Source organism: Pseudomassariella vexata (genome assembly GCF_002105095.1).
Source record: "Pseudomassariella vexata strain CBS 129021 chromosome Unknown BCR38scaffold_14, whole genome shotgun sequence".
In the NCBI taxonomy this organism is placed as follows: Eukaryota; Fungi; Ascomycota; class Sordariomycetes; order Amphisphaeriales; family Pseudomassariaceae; genus Pseudomassariella; species Pseudomassariella vexata.
Window position 1 is genome coordinate 261184 of NW_024467969.1, and position 17662 is coordinate 278845.

General features: G+C 49.2%; 6 protein-coding genes and 1 non-coding gene across 7 annotated transcripts; 2 read left to right on the top strand and 5 right to left on the bottom strand.

Annotated features, from left to right (window-relative positions):
* Positions 1 to 11: 11 nt before the first annotated feature.
* On the bottom strand, positions 12 to 2168 carry BCR38DRAFT_488864 (uncharacterized protein; the record flags this gene model as incomplete). The annotated part of the gene is made up of 3 exons (XM_040864335.1): positions 12 to 473; positions 535 to 758; positions 815 to 2168. 3 exons carry the CDS (start codon positions 2166 to 2168, stop codon positions 12 to 14), a joined length of 2040 nt encoding a protein of 679 aa, XP_040711815.1.
* A 3360-nt stretch (positions 2169 to 5528) lies between these two features.
* Positions 5529 to 7227, bottom strand: BCR38DRAFT_64678 (uncharacterized protein). Its single transcript, XM_040865537.1, has 2 exons — positions 6830 to 7227; positions 5529 to 6772 (listed from the first exon to the last, which is right to left on the bottom strand). The coding sequence occupies exons 1-2, from the start codon at positions 6857 to 6859 to the stop codon at positions 5663 to 5665; spliced, it is 1140 nt and encodes a 379-aa protein (XP_040711816.1). The 5' UTR covers positions 6860 to 7227; the 3' UTR covers positions 5529 to 5662.
* An 825-nt stretch (positions 7228 to 8052) lies between these two features.
* Positions 8053 to 8262, top strand: BCR38DRAFT_445683 (uncharacterized protein). The gene has a single exon (XM_040861035.1). It carries the CDS (start codon positions 8058 to 8060, stop codon positions 8235 to 8237), a length of 180 nt encoding a protein of 59 aa, XP_040711817.1. The 5' UTR covers positions 8053 to 8057; the 3' UTR covers positions 8238 to 8262.
* Position 8263: 1 nt separating this feature from the next.
* Positions 8264 to 8759, bottom strand: BCR38DRAFT_64688 (uncharacterized protein). Its single transcript, XM_040865538.1, has one exon. The coding sequence runs from the start codon at positions 8688 to 8690 to the stop codon at positions 8418 to 8420; it is 273 nt and encodes a 90-aa protein (XP_040711818.1). The 5' UTR covers positions 8691 to 8759; the 3' UTR covers positions 8264 to 8417.
* A 3356-nt stretch (positions 8760 to 12115) lies between these two features.
* BCR38DRAFT_t308 lies at positions 12116 to 12218 on the bottom strand. The gene has a single exon. It is a non-coding gene; the product is annotated as a tRNA-Thr (tRNA).
* Positions 12219 to 13594: 1376 nt separating this feature from the next.
* On the top strand, positions 13595 to 14606 carry BCR38DRAFT_477422 (uncharacterized protein; the record flags this gene model as incomplete). The annotated part of the gene is made up of 4 exons (XM_040863073.1): positions 13595 to 13606; positions 13717 to 14065; positions 14122 to 14187; positions 14301 to 14606. The coding sequence occupies 4 exons, from the start codon at positions 13595 to 13597 to the stop codon at positions 14561 to 14563; spliced, it is 690 nt and encodes a 229-aa protein (XP_040711819.1). The 3' UTR covers positions 14564 to 14606.
* A 676-nt stretch (positions 14607 to 15282) lies between these two features.
* BCR38DRAFT_399315 (uncharacterized protein) lies at positions 15283 to 17233 on the bottom strand (the record flags this gene model as incomplete). The annotated part of the gene is made up of 6 exons (XM_040857710.1): positions 16820 to 17233; positions 16551 to 16739; positions 16430 to 16472; positions 16191 to 16372; positions 15863 to 16094; positions 15283 to 15736 (listed from the first exon to the last, which is right to left on the bottom strand). The coding sequence occupies exons 1-6, from the start codon at positions 16944 to 16946 to the stop codon at positions 15283 to 15285; spliced, it is 1227 nt and encodes a 408-aa protein (XP_040711820.1). The 5' UTR covers positions 16947 to 17233.
* Between the last annotated feature and the right edge of the window lie 429 nt (positions 17234 to 17662).

The window sequence follows — 17662 nt, forward strand, 5'->3', positions numbered from 1 at the left end:
CTGACCATGGATTACACCATGTGACTAGGTCTATAATTATTATCCTCGACTGGATAACCCTCGTTGTACACCTGTTGTGAAGGCTGATAGGTCGCAAAAGTCGTCAGTGGCACCTCATCAACGGGCCCATTCTTGTTTTTCTTCACCTTCTTCTTCTTGCTAATCAGAGAATCTGCAATACCAATACCCATGGCAATATTCATGATTCCCGCCAAGACGAACCCAATGACAACAGAGTTGGCCATCCCTATGCTCTGCGTCAACCCGAGCAGGATGGTCTGCAGGTCATTGAATCCACCGAGACCTGCTGTTATTCCCAGACCGAAAACGGCATTCTTGAGGATTGCGGCAATTTTCACGGGCCATGTTGTTTTAAGCGATGGGTCCAACTCAAGCGCCGTGGCGAACTTGACTTCGCCCCAGTGGAGCGCGGCCATGGGGACCATGAGGATAATTGCGATAAGACCAAGGATCTATGTGTCAATCGGGTCAGTTACTTTTGCGCTTCTAGTTTTTGCGGTGGGATTTCCATACCCCATGACTTCCAGTAAAATGACCCGCAGTACCGGGTACCTGAAATCCAAAGAACAGACCAGCGGCGGCGGTAGGTATGAAGAGGCCGTACAAGACGATGTGTTGAGCCAGCGGCGCTTTAACAAACTTCTCTGGTTTCTGTGCAGTGACTGCAAGGTGGCGGTAGCTCTTGAAGGCCATGCCGATGGGGAAGATGAAGAAGAAAGCTAGAGCTGTGACGAGCACTTGGGTTTCAGATGTTAGCCGTCGGAATTTTATCATGCTCGTGAATGTTACTTACTGTGGATAACGAGATTCCTCATGAACACGTCGGATGCCTGCCCGTTGATTTCTGTCTCCTGCCGCTGCAAGTTTATCGAGTATGTGTTTTTCCCGTTGGTCACGGTGGCGGACGAGTTTCCCATGATGCTCGCGACTGCTCTGCCCGTGAGGTTCAATGTCTGCGAGTCGGCGGCGAGGAGCCCCTTGCCCTGGAGGTTTTGTAGAGCCACGAGGAGGCTTCCGGTGCCTTGTTCACCGAGGGTGTCCACGGCGCTCTGGAGGAATGAGTTGATGGCCTCAGGCGTGTAGTTAAGAGCACTGGCGCTCCGTGCTTGTAGGGAATGTCTGATTGCTGGTACTGATTCTAGGCCATCGTCCGATATAGCACCTCGACTCTTGAGTTTTTCAGAGCTTGCTACCGTCGTATTCGTCGTAGGATTCGTCGACAGCGATGAGTTGAGCAGGAAAAGTCCCATCAGAAACCCTTTTTCTCCTAGCCCCTGAGCGAATCCGAAAGCGCCTCCCCTGACAGAGTCGTCAAAGCTGACTTCTGTTGCCGTCAGCGTGTGCTGGCTCGTGTCGACATCAAAAGCGGTGCCGTCGAGCAGACCAGGGACACCGCCGACAGTGTCCACCCCGTCTTGTATACCCTGCAAGAAGCCAACCATAAACCCCTTTGTGATCTTGGACATGTCGAGACTCGTGTTGCTCGCAAGAAAACTCGATAGGGAGTTATTGGCGAACACCCCTTGTGCCACCGAGGCTCGAATAAAATATTCAGCAAACGCAGATGCTCCAGACTCGGCGAAACCCTCCACGCCTGTTGTCGAAGTGGAGATTGACGTATTTGAGTTGGCGTTGAAGCCTCGCTGTATTCCCGTCGCCATTCCTGAACCCAATCCTCTGCCACCATCGACGACTTCTTGTGAGAGGTTCGTTGGAGAGTTTTGGACCGCCTGGGCCAGATATGCCGCCAAGCCCACCCCCAGGCTCTCTGCCAGCGTGTTGAAGGTGTTATTGGCAATATCCAGACCATCGGCAGTGGTCTCAGAGATCGCCCTGGCTTGATCCGTTGACAAGATAGACAGAGTTGTAGCTAGTCCCGCTCCCACTCCCAAGCCGACGGACTGTCCGACGGCGCCGACATTGTCGACCTGTGCGAGTGCATCGTCGAGGGAGCCATTGAATAGGAGAGGCGATGATGTTGATGTATTCACGGCGCAGAGAGTGACGTCAGCGAGTGACAGGTCTCGACGGTGAACTGGTGCAGCTATGTCGTTTCCGTCCAATTGTTGGCCAGCCAACACGAAATCATATCGAGAAAATATAGTTAAGACCAGTGCCGCCCAGAAGGGCGTCTGGGTAGAAAACATCACAATATGTTAAGTAAATTAGGGGAGGATGAAAGCAACGGAAAATCGGAGCGGTCGTGTTGGTGTTCGGGTGCCTTGTGTAGTTCGATGGCAGAAGGCGAGTGTACAGGATATACCGCTGCTACGTGATACACCATTAAGTCTATAATACTTTTCTTCTCATAGCAGCAACAGAAAAGTACAAAGACGTTATATAACGGCTAAATTCAAAGCATGCAGTGTGTCTCAATATAGATCGACCCGTGTGATCTTCTTGGCAGTTCGATTCATTGATATTAGTGTCTTACAGTTTCAGACGGCAAGCTCGGTTCATAGCTCAATTGGCCCGGTAGTTCCCCTTACTTGATGAATGGTGATGGGGACCGATAACGAAATTAGCAATCGGAGTCATGGCTTAGGGGCTATGGAATCTGGCATGGAATCTGGCATGAAAGAATTGCTTTAGCATATACGCGTTTAGCTGTACTGTAACAGTATATGTCATAGTGAAGGACCAAAGTGGGTTCCATTTAGACTAAGAAAGGGGAAATATGGCTAAGCCTTTAATATTGGTGACGGGGAAGAGAAGCGCTTGACCGGGACGGCCAGTGCTTCTTCCAGTTGGACGCCATTGTACACCAAGCCCCAAAAGTTCCACTCTCGTATCTTGGTGCGGGACTTTCACACGAGCATGATTCGCTGCATGGCATATCCACAAAGTTCCAAGTCACGAAAATCGGTGTGTTCTTCTGGGCCAAGCAAAAGGACCAAATTGCTTGATGCATATGATGTGTGGCTGGATGCCCGCCCGTGAATTATGGTATCGGGTCCATATTTAAAACGATAGACGTGATGAAGTAGTCACGAACTCTTGGCTTTTCCTTGAGAAGGAGAAAAAGTAAACACAGTTTGATCTATGCAGTCTGGCTGTTAACAAGAACCCTTGGCGTTGTAATTGACCCATGTTTCCACCCGTCACGAGACCCTCTCCGGATCAGATATTGTCCGCCATGAGGGCAGGAATTAGCATTGACAATCGCATCACCTGTGTAAGTGGACGCTGCCCTTCACCATCTCAGAAACCTCTACCTCGAAATATTGTCCCTTGTTCCTGTCGGAAAAATTGGTCGCCGTCGCGACAATGTTCCAGATATCTCGGCGCAAAACGCATCCTTGGCCCGTCATGTTGGCCAGAAACGAATGTCGAGCTGTCGCGGCTGAGAACAACGGATCGATGTTACGCCGCTGCCCCGGACAATCTTGAGGCAGGGGGGGGGGAGCGGCTGAATATGTCGCAATCTTCATAAACTTTCATAGATTGTGGAGTCGTGGTTCGTGAATTAGGTTGGCGCCGCGATGGTAATGTCGCGGGTATAGTGTGGAAGTTGGGTAGCGCGAATTGTTCTAGGTATCTTTCGTCGGAAAGCCGCCAGGTGATGGCCGACATGGATAATACAACAGGGACGACTTCTAAATTGGGACTCCAAGCTGTGTCGTGTTCACCTAGAATCGTCAGATGGAGCCCCAACGTCTCCTCCGGAAAGCTGTCAAACTCCCCCATGTTCTAAAGCGGAAGACCGTGAGTACTTCGCCGCCCTGCCACAAACCCCCGTGGAATCAATCGGGGCTGAGTTCCAACTTCACGGTGTTATTCGCAAGTCTACGTCCATCACTGGACTGCAAGCGGTTTCGGAAAAATCAACTATGTACACATGAAAGACCACCCCACCCACGATTCGACGTCGCAATTTTTTATCGTGTGGATAGTAGCGAAACGGTTTCCGAGCTTGGTTGTGCTTGGCATCGAGAAGCCTCGAGAAGCCGTTCTAACATGGCTTTGGGTTTCCCGAAGATTTCCTGGGTTGCCATTTTTCTCTACGCGTGGTCAACAAATTCAATGATTTAGAAGCTTCGGCAGTGCGCGCCTCAAGACACCCGACCTTGAAAATGTGGTTTACTTGTGAGGGAATGTCCAGGGCATCATCTGGGCGGCCAGGCCACGTCTTCCGGGTGGCCATGAAGTTAACAGCGCAGTTCATGGCGGCGTCCGGTTACCTCTCTGAGTGGCACATCTCGTGCATGATGAAGGGTTGGTCTGGAACATGGTGAGGATTTGTGGGAGCTGGTGGTAGATATTGACTTCTGTCTGGTCGTCGTAGACCGACATTCCGAGACGGAGGGCCTGTTTTCGTGTCGTGGGCGATCGTTGAAGATCATAGGGCTGCCCAACGTCAGCAGACCGTATAGAGTAACGAAATGCCCAAACTGGAATGTATGGCGGATATACTAACTTACCAGGTGCAGATATTAAATCTCATTTGATCAACATTGAAGCTTAGGCATCATCTTACCGAGCTAATGCGTACTAGCCCCAAAGCTGCACTATGCAATCGTGTATTAGTGCATAATTAGAGCCAGACAAACCCTGGCACATGGGCGGAGATCCACGCTTTGTGTGTGGGTGGATATCTCGGTCTCGCTTTTTTCCAACATAGCAGAAACATATTGCTAGGATTGGCACCCTGAAATTGCCTACGTTGATTCCAAAACCCGCGACGCCCTGCTTGAGAATGTGTGTGTTTTCTTCAATCCTCGAGACTTTTAGAGAAGGCCGTTGTTGATACCCAGGTATTAAAACTGAAGACGCACACACAAATACAAAGAAACTATAAGAACAAGGCCTGGGCAGCCAAGTTTGTATCCCACCAGGTTCATTGAAGACGACTCCAGGTAGCCGTCGTGATAGAGGCTTCCACTAGGCTGAAATCAGCACACCTCTATTCTGCTGACTGGCCGATTGCCACAACCTGGGGTCTTTCATGATCAACAGCGCAGGGCTTCCATAACCATTTGTAGAAGTCTTACCTACAATCCGTGCATGACCAGTGGTTGCAGAACAGCTTCCTCTTCCCCTGAAGAATGGAGGTCCTGCCGGCCCAGGGTTCATGTAGTGAATGGGGGGCCGAGGTGGGGGTGGGGGTATATCCGCGGGCTGAGAGCGAACTAGGCCTTCGTAAATCTGCATCCATCTGCCCCACCCTACATGCTTGAAGACTGGGAATCCGGAGAGATTTGAACCTGACAGCAACGATAAGCTCATGGGGGTGAAATGCATACGAACGGAAACGCAATTTTGGGCCAAGTACCGCTCATTCATGTCCCCGCTAGACTTCACGTTGTAGACTCTTAGCAGGATGTCACCGATACAGTCCAATACTAGAATCGGCATTCTGACATGTAGTGGCATTGTCGGAGCAAGAGCAACAAACCATCCCAGGGTTCCAATTCAAATAACAGCTTCGAACAACCAACGGGTTGCTGGTAATAACTGGACGAATATATGTGTAGGCCGGTAAATATACAGACTCGTAGATATACACACATGTGGATATCCACCCCCCGCTCAATCGCTTCCAAGGCTAAATCTCACACATATCCGTTTTTCTGATCAGCTCGCCGACGTCACCTTGTCAGACGTTAGCAAGAAAGCTTGTCACAGAGACTTAGGGTTTGAACTATTCAGCACCTGAGAATGCCGAGTCGGCCTCTAGACACTTCATATGCCACTCCATATGGCTCGCCCAATCGGCGCCAACGACGCTGTTAATCTCCCGCAACACATGATCGCCCCAGTCCTTGAAGAACCAGTTCTTTGCCCCGGAGGAGTGCAGAATTACGCAGTAATACGAGAGTATGATCAATGCCACGGGATGACGTTTCCGAATGAGATTCATGAATTCGTCGTCGAGGCCAGTGGGCCAGGCCATGCAGACTCTAACTTTGGGGATGCTGGTGGAGGCGAGCGAGCTGTTACAACACTTGCGCAGACTGGTGATGGTATTTTGACATAGAAACCTCGCGTGCATATTCATATCTTCGGGCAGCGCGAACATTTCCAGACGCTCGTTGATCTCTGTGAGCAAGGGGCTTGTGTTGGCGTAGTTGGGGAGACGCAGCAGTCGGCCCAGACAACCGACTTTGATCTTGTCATCCCAGTTGTCGAGGATTGAGCCCATGCCCCGGATGAAGATGAATACTTCGATCAGGTCGTCGATGACGTACATGCTGTCTTCCCTGCGGTGGACGGAGAAGCGGGCGAAGGCGCTGATCATGAGCAAAGATGACGCCGCAAAGAGCGGATGGCAAGTCTCGTCATCAATCGAGGGTAGCGCACATCGCAGGCCTTTAGCCGCGTGATCTTGGTGGTTAGAGGCTTGCATAAGGTACATGGCGCGTTTGTCTGGTTCGAGCACGGCCAGGTGATACGCGGCGATGGCGAGGATTTGGTGTAGTAGATACGTATACTTCAGGGACATTTTGGGAATCTCAGTCTGCCATATTGTGAAGACTTCATTGGCTCGCGGCAGCGTGCGGTAGGTAGAGACTGTCCAGTGATGCATCAACTCCAAATCGGTTACCCAGGTGCTGGTCGTTGCCGTACCAAGATCCCGCGCCACATCCGCAAAGAACAGCAGTGGATCGAGATTCACGGCTGGCGGCGTGAGGTTGTGACGGGGAGAAGTATGGCTCGCGCCTAATACAGACGCTGGGGTGAGGGCTGGGGCAATGTTGCGTAGTGAACGTGAGGCAGAAGGCGCTGGATCACTCGAGACGCTCACCCAGGACTATAGATAATGAGCACGTGTTGCGGCGAGATAACGCTTTATTTAGGGTCTACTCACATTGCTCCGGCCCTCGCCTGAGGTAAACATCTGTTCGGGCGAGTTGCCGTTGCTAGAGGTAGCTGGGCCGGATCTCGGCGGGGTCTTAATGAGGCTGCATCTGACTCCATGTCTTATACAGGCGGAACAGGGTACCTCCTCATCACACTGTGTCTCACTGCGTCAGTATGGCTATCCTCAACTAACCAGCAGCAAAGTGTGTAACGAATTGATGTTGTGATACCTTGACCCGTCTTTGCTTACACCTCGCGCATCCGGTGCGGGACTTGCGATACCCCAAGCGCGGCATGGTCTTCAACCGCAGGCCAATCAGTGGCAGATAAGATTGCGAGCGAGACCGAGTTTGCTAGGTGGATTGCTAAGCGACTCGTCGGATCTAAATGTGATAGGATCTGGATTCGGTGGTGTGCCGATCTAAACCCCTAGAGGCCTTCGCACTTCGCTTTCCAAGCACACAACCAAGTCCCCGTTGCGCAGAAAACTAGAACGACTGGGATTCTTCGCAAAGGACACGTTGAAACAAGAAAATCTCATTAACCTTCGGTGAAAGAGACCCCACGCAGAGATATAACGGTGATCACTCCCGCCGTATGCCCTGTCTTGAGCTTTTGATGGTTGAGAAGGCTAAGCCAAAACAACTCAAAACGTCATGGCTGCAAATAGCTGCTCACCCTTCACCCGAGCTCTCGTGGATGTTGAACAGCTGAACCCCACAGTAGGCAAGCCGCTGTCGTGGCTATGACGGGATTCAAACCCAACCCAAACCGTCAAAGGTCTCGACTTCCGCGTATTTGCTGTCGAGTCAGTAGTAACCATGCGTAGGTAAGCGGCGTTGCAGTGCAATCATTGATGGAGAAAAAGGGCTGAAGCAGCACATTCCAGACAGGCATGTCAGCCGGTAGACGCGTAGATCGACCGGGCTGGGCTGGGCTGGGCTGTGTGTGGGAGGATGAAAAAGGAAAATGAAAAAGGCAGGGGCCGGCAGCGTCCTCTATGGTCGACTTCCCCCAATTACACCGCTTTACGAATACGAGATGACGAGTGAAACCTCCCACAATCCGCATATCCTAGCCCTCGCAGCAAAGCTTATTTTATGAGTGATTGCCGTTCCCGGATTGACCCAGGCATTATTTTAATGAAAACCTTCCAAACGTCTCTTCATCGCAATAATAAGGCTGAGGTGTATCTTATTGCAGCTTACCTGTGTCAAGGTCTACAAACATGACTAATGTTTCGTGCCAAGCTCACGAAACATGACGGCCTTCTCGTGCAAGTTCACCATACTCGACTATCGTCGCGCGTTTCATCTTATGTGCCCGCCTGGTTACAGGTTCTGCACTTCCGACATCGACAACCTACACCACTACCCAGTTGGGTACCACCTCATGCCCGTCCAAATCCCACATGACCAGTCTAGGCTGGTTTCCATGAATTCTGGTAGTGGGCCTACTGGTTCAATGCTGCAAGGCAGCTTCAGCTGGCCCATAATAAACGCAGCCTTTGTAGCAACCCCCACCCCCTCCAGTAACGGTAGTGGAAACTTCTTGACATGTCCCCATAACCTTCAAACTATCTGCTTTGGGCCATCTCATTCATCGGTTTCAGAGAAGCTGCGCAGCATACACCATGAGCAGGACCGAAGGATCTGCAGATTTTCATGCACTAAAGCAAACAGCCAAAGACAGTGAAACAAAAACCCCGGCAAGTATGTGTTCGAATACCCGCAACCGGGATATCCCCTTCCCGGATCACGATGCCCCAGAATGGTGGACGCGTCTTCCCACCGCAGCAAGCACGACATGACTCGTGCATAAAACCGTTCGTAATTTTCGTGTCGGGAGATTGGAGACTCGAAATCCATGGGTCGCGGTTGGTACAAATATTGTGGTTCGGTCGCTGGTGGGATACTGATCTATGCATTTATTTCACGTCTGTCTTGCCCACAGCCCCCGAATTGCAGGCTGTTAGTAATGTTGCATTCAGCTGACGATCATTGGTTCAGGCATCAAGGGCTCGCGGTGATTAAGGCACGCACAACTCCCAATGGAGGGGCACGATAAAACGAGCAGTGGCTCTGCTGACCACCTTACCACTGGTCCTGATTGGGAAATTCCTCTAAACGCAAAGTTCAATCGAATTTCACTGACGTCGAAGAATTCACATGGAATTGTATCGTGAAGCCCAGCCAGCGGGGGGACCACCTCTTGGTCTGATCGTATGTACTTCATTCCCCCAAAGAAACCGTTACTGCTACTCTACTGTGTTTCTTATCTCCTCACGAAATAACCCATTCGAGTCGACCATGTAGAATATGTACCGATTTCGGTTGCTATCCATTATACTACCCGAGGGTTGGGGTTTAGTATGAGGCTGGATCCCAAAAGTCTGACCTATTGCTGGGGTGATCTTCGACTGATCGAGACGACGTGGAACTACCACGGACTGGCTCTTGTGCGGGAGTGGGACTGGACACATTGAGCCACACTTCTCGAGCAAAGCGTTCGGGGTCGGCTCGGGCCGGTTTTGGCGCCGTCGTCTCAGTCACCTTTGTTAGAATGGGATCTGTGCCGTGGGCGCATATTCTGCCGATCGTGGCCTTGGCCATTGGACGACAGCATTTCTCAAAGAAACGGTAGCCTTGTTGTTCTGGCTCAGATCTATCCTGGGATGACTCGAGTGCGAACGCTCGGAGACGGCGACGTATGTCTCGTTGCAGTACTTCCGTTGTCATTCTCTCGTCCTTCCGTTCTTGTCGCAAAAGGGTGGCCAACTCACGAGACTCCCGAATGAGGTTAGTGAATGTATGGATGGCTGTCTCGGTTCTGAACATCGCCTTCTTGCTAGGCTCCAACGGAGCTTTTTACAGAATCACAATGGCCTGGCATCTTGTGCGGGTGCTTCGACCCAAGGGAAGAGCTTCCAGGTCTCGCAAGTTTCTGAGTCGCTTCTGCTGACTGTCGCTCTCATGATCTTGTACTGGCGCAGATTGTGTATCTCGCTGCTGTTCAGCAACCCGCTCCGGTGTCAACACAAGCGTGGATGGGGCCTCATTGGCTACATCTTCGGCCGGAGAGGCCGGTACATCTAGCTCTTTACCTCGATGTGGTCTAGCTATTGCCGCGGACAGGTTGAACCTAGTCACTCAACATCGTAAAAATAGCGTTACCTGCTGGCCAGCACATTTAAGCATTACAAGGTATGGGCCAGATTTATACGTTTGGTCTCTTCTTCGCCATATGAGGTTGACCTGACTTTGAGGACTCCAACGATGGCTGGCGCGGTGACGACTCATGTTTTGGGTCAATATGTATGGCCTCCACGCCTTGGCTTCCATCTCGAGCTATGTCTTGGCGCTACCAAGCTAGGATCGGGTCAAAGGATAAATGGATGACCTTTCTGACATATGGCGCAATGACTAGCACATGGGGCCTTCCAGCTGATCTTTCTTTGGAAGTGTCATCGGCACAGGTCCACGCCTCCATGAGCTCAGACACATGACGACAGCTGGGAACGCAAGATCGATGGCCGAGGGCCTGGAACACATTAAACCTTCTAGTCTCATTATTCTTTCAAGTGATGGTGTCAGGACTGTGATCCGTTGATTGTCGCATGCCAACTCTGGTGCATGTATACCAAGGATGCCGGCCAGTAGTTCTGAGAGTAAATACCTCTATTTCCGCGTGCTTGAACCCAGTGAAGTACAACCAGTAGACATCAGTTGTGTACGAGCCCTATATTAACGTAAAGCTAGACTTCTACTGAAGACTATAGTGATTATACAGAAAATAACTGTTACACGCAATGGTGGTCGAATATTTGAGAGTTGTAAGTGCATGACATTCTATCTAGTACTATGGAGCACGAAGGTTGGACGTAGTCCCAAAGGGCTAAGTCACGTGGTAACCTTGGTGGTGTTGGCGAAGCCCACCAAGGTTGCCTCACAATAACGAAATAATTAGAAAGTATTTTTATGTAGGTAATTACTCGACATAAACCTTATACAAGCTATAGGTATGTATATCTAGGCTAATAAATTCAAATTCTATATGATTTAATGTTCAGCAAAGAGGAGTATTCTAATTTATAATATTCAGTGTAGCGAAATTCGGTATTGCGTTGCAAAGCACGCAGTTTTGGTAAAACCTTGTATCTCGTAGTGCCATAGTCTTTATGGTCTTGCGCCATTCAATGTGAAACCTAGGGGTCATCGACTTTGTCCGATGGGCTGCCTCCCAGCTTTCTGCAACGTGCATGGCAGCAGATAAATACGAAGCATTCTATTGGTCAGAATATTTCATTATTTGTCTCTGTAACGCTGCTTGCACAAGCACACCCAGCTGTACAGCACACCGGCCATATTATACGTGCGCATCATTCCATATAGAAATATGATGTTAGTACATCTATGATATTTTGGTCTCGTGCTCTGTCGTATATATAGAGCGCAAGCCTTCGCAATAAGCTGATTCAACTATGCAAATGTACCAACTTTCTTGCTATCATAATCATTACGTGGTGTCTCGGGCAGGGGTATTCTGTAACTGGTGTGCCATGCAATACGGATCACCTCATAGAGTTGCGGAAAACAGTGGAAGACGGTGGTATCAAGTATATGGCCACATTGGGAACTATAAAAAAAAAAATATTAAATACGCCGTAGGTGTTAACCCTCGGTACCTCTACAAGTACTCCCTTAAGGGGCTATAGATGATATAGCGGGCCCTTAAGCCGCGTCGGGCGGTTATACAGGTAAACTTGTAGCCAAATGACTACTAAACCTCCTGTCCCTCCCTAAGTCTGTGCTACAACCCCTGCCTGAACTACCGATAAGTGTGGTAATGTGGCACTTAAATTCGTCCTCAGGGGTGGGATGCTGCTGATGTGCAGAAGATGCTCGACTATTTTTTTGTCGCGACAAGTCGTAGTATCTGCTAATTGGGGTTCTCGTCGAGCGTATACATCTCAACCATACGCTCAAGTGGATAGACCGTAACGTGGTCAGACGCTCGCAAGAATCGCGGCGAGAGGGCGTGCTGCGCGCCTTCTATCGTGAGGGGACGGGTTCGCCGACGAGCGTTATCGGAAAGGCGAGGTCCGATAAGGGGTCGGATTAACGATTCGAATTCTGGACCGGCTGTCGAGTTATATTCCGCCGACGTAGTGCTTGACGGTCGACTGGCTAGGATGCTCGTAATCCTAAACTGCACCAATCTCCCTATTATCGCTAGGTAGGCGAAGTCAACAAGGTGGGCAGCGCGCCGTAAGGGTTGACTAAACCCCCTTGTGTGTCAGCTGCGGGATTCGAACCCGCGACTCGTCACCGACCCAAGTGGGCGAGGCTCAAATCGGGACTTATCTACCAGCGAAGTGACCAACTACACCAGCCGACTATAAAGGTTATCCTAGGAGAGTCTAGGTTTCATTCATCCGAATCCTCCTCCTTGTTTCCTCTAGTGATTGGTCAATCCGGTGAACTCTATTGATTGGAGATGAACACCAGACGCTTCACGAAGCAAACCATTCTGATTATTGAAACATTTCGAGACTAGTTTCTCAACTTCAATTCTCAAACTGTACGACTCAGTTACGTCTATACCATGTGTCATCGAACTGCAGAACGTGTTGGATTCTGCAACCTAAGCTGTTTAGAGGCTGAGACAACGCTAAGATGTCACCCAAGCAATTATTGGACAATTCTCGAATTGCCCCGTAGAATCTTTTAGCCTTAATGGTGCTCTGGGGCTTCTTCCATGGTATGATCGCGACTAGTGTCCAAGATGGGATGTTCGCTATCTTGAGGCTAAAAGCCAGCAAAATTTCGTTCAAAGTGGGAATGTCTACGTCCAAAATGGTGCGCCAGGGGTCTCGCGTTATTAACCGACAAGCTTGATCACAGTTTCGTGCCATCATGATATCAATCTCGGAAATGCCTGTACTTTCCTGAACTATCGGTTTAAGATGATTCATGAGGTTTGACAGCCCAAAAGCCAAGGCCTCGTAGGCCAAAGAATGAAGTCATCTTCAGGCAGAGTAGCTCTGGTATTCTTGGGTTGACTTGACCAGGTCTTTATCATGTACACGGACAATTCCAGGCATGCTATGACATGAATGATCCACTGTATCATACACTACAAATAATCAATGGAACATATAGAAATAGCGGATGAGCCACTTCGATGGCAGTTTTTGTCTCTATTCTACGCGGGGTTCTTCGCCGGGTTTGGAGGTGGAACAACTGAGAAGATAAATTGAAAGTTGTGTTCATATTTAGGCAATTTTTCAGTCTGGTAGTACAGTTTAAACTTGAAAGTAGTTATAAAAGGGACGTTTAGATTGGGAAAGAAGTAATCCTTCATATAGAACCTGTGCTAGCCCTCTCTAGCTTTCCAAATGTTGCACGAAGAAGTTGCCTTTTCTTGTACAAGCACAAGATGGAAATGTTTGGATTCAATTACATGACGTGTATATTAAGGGGATGTATGATCGCTAACTAACGTATATTCCACATCTTTTCCTTTCTGAAGATGATATATACTACTTGTGATATGCCACTGGGCCCCTTGTTGGATATTTTTCTTTTACGTCAAGTGATTTTCATTGAGGACAATGAATGCCGTCAGAAGAATATATGTGGTTATTAGACTTGTTCACACAGCAGCTATTTCATCTTCCCTGGCTGCATTATTTGCACTCTGAAATAACTTTCTCCCCCTAAATGTCGCATATACGGACGCACAGAGCTTCTTCTAGGATTTATTTTAAAACATGGCCATCGAGGTAGGTGTTGACTGATATGAGTTTGAAAACATGATAGCTGGTTATGCTTGAGCACTATTACCTGAAATAAATCAAGTCTAGAGCCTATCTAGATGATCTGAGGAATCCAGAGATCAATGGACCGTGAAGGCCAGACCTTGAAGTCGACGAAATATCCTGTGCAGGGAACAATGCAAGTGATACCGGATGTTGTCCAGACAGAAATGAAACTATGCATGTTAATTGTTGAAGTGCTCACACGCTTCACTATTGGATTAGCCTGGCAGGAGGTTGAATTAGGGCCACACGTCTCCCGCCTTGGATTAACTGCGACAAATCTCGTGGTGAAAAGTCCAGCTAGTTGTTATGGTATTCATGGGATTAATGAGTATGAATATTCAAAGCTGAGTGGCGCTGCAATTACTTATATAAGCGGTGGCATAAATTTGGGTCATCCTGTATTAGGTCCCACGCATGAACGTAAGTAAGCAAGTGAAATGGGTAAATGAAACAAGTAAATCACGACCCTTTCATAGTCGGCTTTGTACCAAATAGGATTATGTCAAACCCCAAATACGGATATAAGCAAGGAGGTATACCAAGTATGTGAGTGCCCCCTCATGGATGGTTAACCACCTGCCCAACCGTGAGCTAGTCAGTCATTCAGCCATGTGCACAGCCACTGTCTGTTAGCCACTATGGTGCTGGGCCACAGAGACTCCGACTTTACCTCGATCAGAAGGACTGCATGGGCCTTCAAGGAGAAACACACTTCACACTAGACAGATAATTGAACCATATTTTCCGGGATGCCTGACGGCGAAATGCTTGGCTGGGATATGCTGGATTCTAAAGGATTCGGAAGACGATAAGCTCGACCCGGAAGGTTCTGCATCTACAAAATATGCTGAGTCAGGTCGTGACCAAGTACGAGTGGGATTCCAGCCGAAAGCAGCGAGGAAAGAAGTCTCTGTGTAGATGCAGTTCATGAAACCAACCCTGAAGTGATCATTTCGGCGACTAGATAGCAGCCGTGAACGACGACCAATGAAAAAGGGCCAGCACGAGAAGATTGGAAATGATTAGGATCAAGATCTTTCTAGGGTCCTTGGAAGGCGATTGCGTCAAGACACAGCTCAGTGGGACAAAGAACAGATGAAAGGTGAGAAGCACATGGTCCTGCAGGGTCTTACTACGGATCCACGATGGCAACGGCGAGACATTGGGGCGAAACTGATTCTATGGGAGATCGATATCACCGATGCCGAGACCTTCCATGATGGGTACATGCCACGCCGGCAGGCCACGGCTTATACAAGCGGGCTGGGTTTCAGGAGGTCGGACATACGGATTATGATTTGGATGAATGGGCACGGGGTGGGAAGGGGGAGAATGATGGTGGGGGAAGTTCACGTTTACGTATATGATTAGGCCGACGAAAAGGGGTGCTTGGTTATGTGCGGTGTATGGAGTGAGATGGGCTACACAACGTTGCCGAGTTCAGATTGCTCCATATGATCTACAAGGACTAATAGAGCAGACGGACCTCATATAAAAACATGACTTAGAACTCAATGACTCGATTCATCCAGAACCTGAGTATGAAGATATAAAAATAGCGTGGGTATTTGAACAAAATAATGACAAAGCAAATAAGTTAATCGCCCTCTCCTCCCTCCCATATACCATATATGACATCAAGGACTCCATATCCTCGTCCTTACGCCCGAACCATTCGCCGGGTTCAAAATAGACATCCGATCATCATCCAAAGCACTCCCCCCAAAATGACGAATGTCTTTCAAAACAATATCCCCTCCGCTGCGAGACGCCAACGTTGCCGGCCTCGACATCGTTCTAGGCCTCGAGCTACGCGTGGTATACGTCGGCGCCCCCCGATTCTGCGGCCACGTTTCATTTGTATTCTTCCGCCATCTTTTGGGAACAAAGGTTGCAAGTAACTTTTCGCGGAACGGCCGAGTGGTGCCAAAGACTATGAATGCCACGATGCTGGGAGTCACGCCTGAGATGTAGCCCCGGATGCTGGAGAGGGCGCGCTTGTCGCTAAGGTCAAGGACATTGTCGGCTATGTTTTGGGCGAGCTTGCGTTGGGTGGCGACGCGGGGCAGGATGGCCAGGATTTCAAAGGTGCTGGGGAGTCAGTTAGTAATATGCCCTGCTCCTCGGTCGCGTTTTTCTTCCTCTCCTTCTCTTCTTTTCTTTCTTGGCGGGGCAAAAGGGGTGGAGGGGGGGATGGGAAGGGTTCCGAACCCTTACCAAAGCATCAAAAGCGCAACCGTAAGACGAATCACAAGCCAACTATCATACGTCCCCCCAGTTCCAGGAATCGACAACTTCCGGCTGTATCTGCCACTGCTGAAGCTTGTCGTTGCGGATGATTTCTCCAGTTCGCGCGAGACGTTCCACGTCCTGAACTGCCGGCGCGATTCCATGTACTTGGCGAGTATCATAACGAGGAAGATGGAGCTGCCGATAAGACTGATGATGACTATGTTCAAGTTAGCCACAGGGGTACCCAGTGCATTTTTCTCTTCCATAAGAGGACTGCTAAGTGAGTTGATGAGGTTGCGTCGATTGGACGTACATTGCGCATTGGCAATAATCATGTAAGTCGTGTACGACCTCTGAGCGAAGGGGAACTCGAGTAGAACGATAGTAATCGCCGTAAGCGCGAGCGGGACCACTCTTCCCGTAATGGAAAATATGCGCTGGGGTTTCGAGTTCTGCGACCACCAGCCGTATACGGTGATTGCTAATGAAAGAGCACTAAACATTTTGTCAGCAACTGTTGATACTTGGTGTGATTGGAGAAGGCTGTCGTACAAGAAGAAAACGAATGTAGATTCGATGTTGAAGGCAAATATCCCTATTGATAGTGTTATTAGCATATGAACAGGCTTGCATCTCATAATCCAATCTGCGCATGAGGGTGACAGCCACTCACTGATATAAGACAGAACCAATTTGAGTCCCGTCGCGCCCCTGTGGTACTGCACCTCCGCACTATCGGCATGGTCGCGCAAATCGTTGAACTGTTCCGTGAGGATATCCTTCCACAGCACATAGTCGTAAAATTGTTGAATGACGCTCGACAACGTGGCAATGAGTGCGAAATAAGCAATACAGGCGATATCTTTGACTTAGTGTAAGAAACGCGAGTCCAGCCAAAGTCGCTCAATGTGCCGAGATAGATTAGATGCGGGTATGACTTACAACTAGTCCTCTCCCGATGCGTCCAAGTAAGCCATACGAGCAGAATATTGCTGATCAGACACACAAACGAGTAAAACAGCGCACCGGCGGCGTCTGCGTAGACCGCCTTGGGGAGTTGAAACACCATCTCATCGATCACCGCATTTCATATTTTTGGTATAGAAAAACTGAAAAGAAAGAGAATTAAACGACTTCACTAGAAACGCAAGCTACGTAGATGGTGTAAGTCCGGGTTTATGATGGATGTAAGTCATAAACTAACGAACCCTAGGGGAGGGGTGAGCCGCTGTGGGGTCTTTCGCCTTGACGTAAATCAGCCCATGCAACTATACACAGGGGCATGACTCGTGGTGCAGACGCATCATTATTATTCGGCACCTTGCCCAGTTGTTTGAGGAGTGTGCTTTGCAACGCACAATTGCCGCGCTTGGTTGATAATAAACAGGTGATGTTGCATTGGTTTGATCAGGTGGAAGAGGTCTGTATGTATAAAACGTTTATTGCGTCCATATTGACCCCACTATATTTCCCGACCGCTCTTGGTAGGTTGGAAGAGTGAAATACGCAACCAATTAAAATACGTTAGACGCCTACTAAGTATATCGAATTCAACTTGATGCATCCATACACGCACGGCAAGGACAAACAACGGATAATAAATAGAAGATCCGAGAGAGCTTGGACTGCCGTTTTTCGATAGGTTCGGCGGTTGGTATTGCAACCGATCCGATCCGAACCGAACCGTTACAATGGAGGGTGGAGTCGGGGTACTACGTAAGGAGCATCGGAAACGGGTCGATGGATCTCCTGAAGCCTGCCTTGGCCGAAGGGTCCTCCAGGAGG

Excerpts from the sequence above, each read along its gene's own strand:
- BCR38DRAFT_64678 (XM_040865537.1), bottom strand. The coding sequence starts at position 6,859 with ATGTTTACCTCAGGCGAGGGCCGGAGCAAT. Across the intron at positions 6,773-6,829 it reads CAGGCGAGGGCCGGAGCAAT|TCCTGGGTGAGCGTCTCGAG; the intron begins GTGAGTAGACCC and ends CATTATCTATAG.
- BCR38DRAFT_445683 (XM_040861035.1), top strand. The coding sequence starts at position 8,058 with ATGTTTCGTGCCAAGCTCACGAAACATGACGGCCTTCTCGTGCAAGTT.
- BCR38DRAFT_64688 (XM_040865538.1), bottom strand. The coding sequence starts at position 8,690 with ATGGATTTCGAGTCTCCAATCTCCCGACACGAAAATTACGAACGGTTT.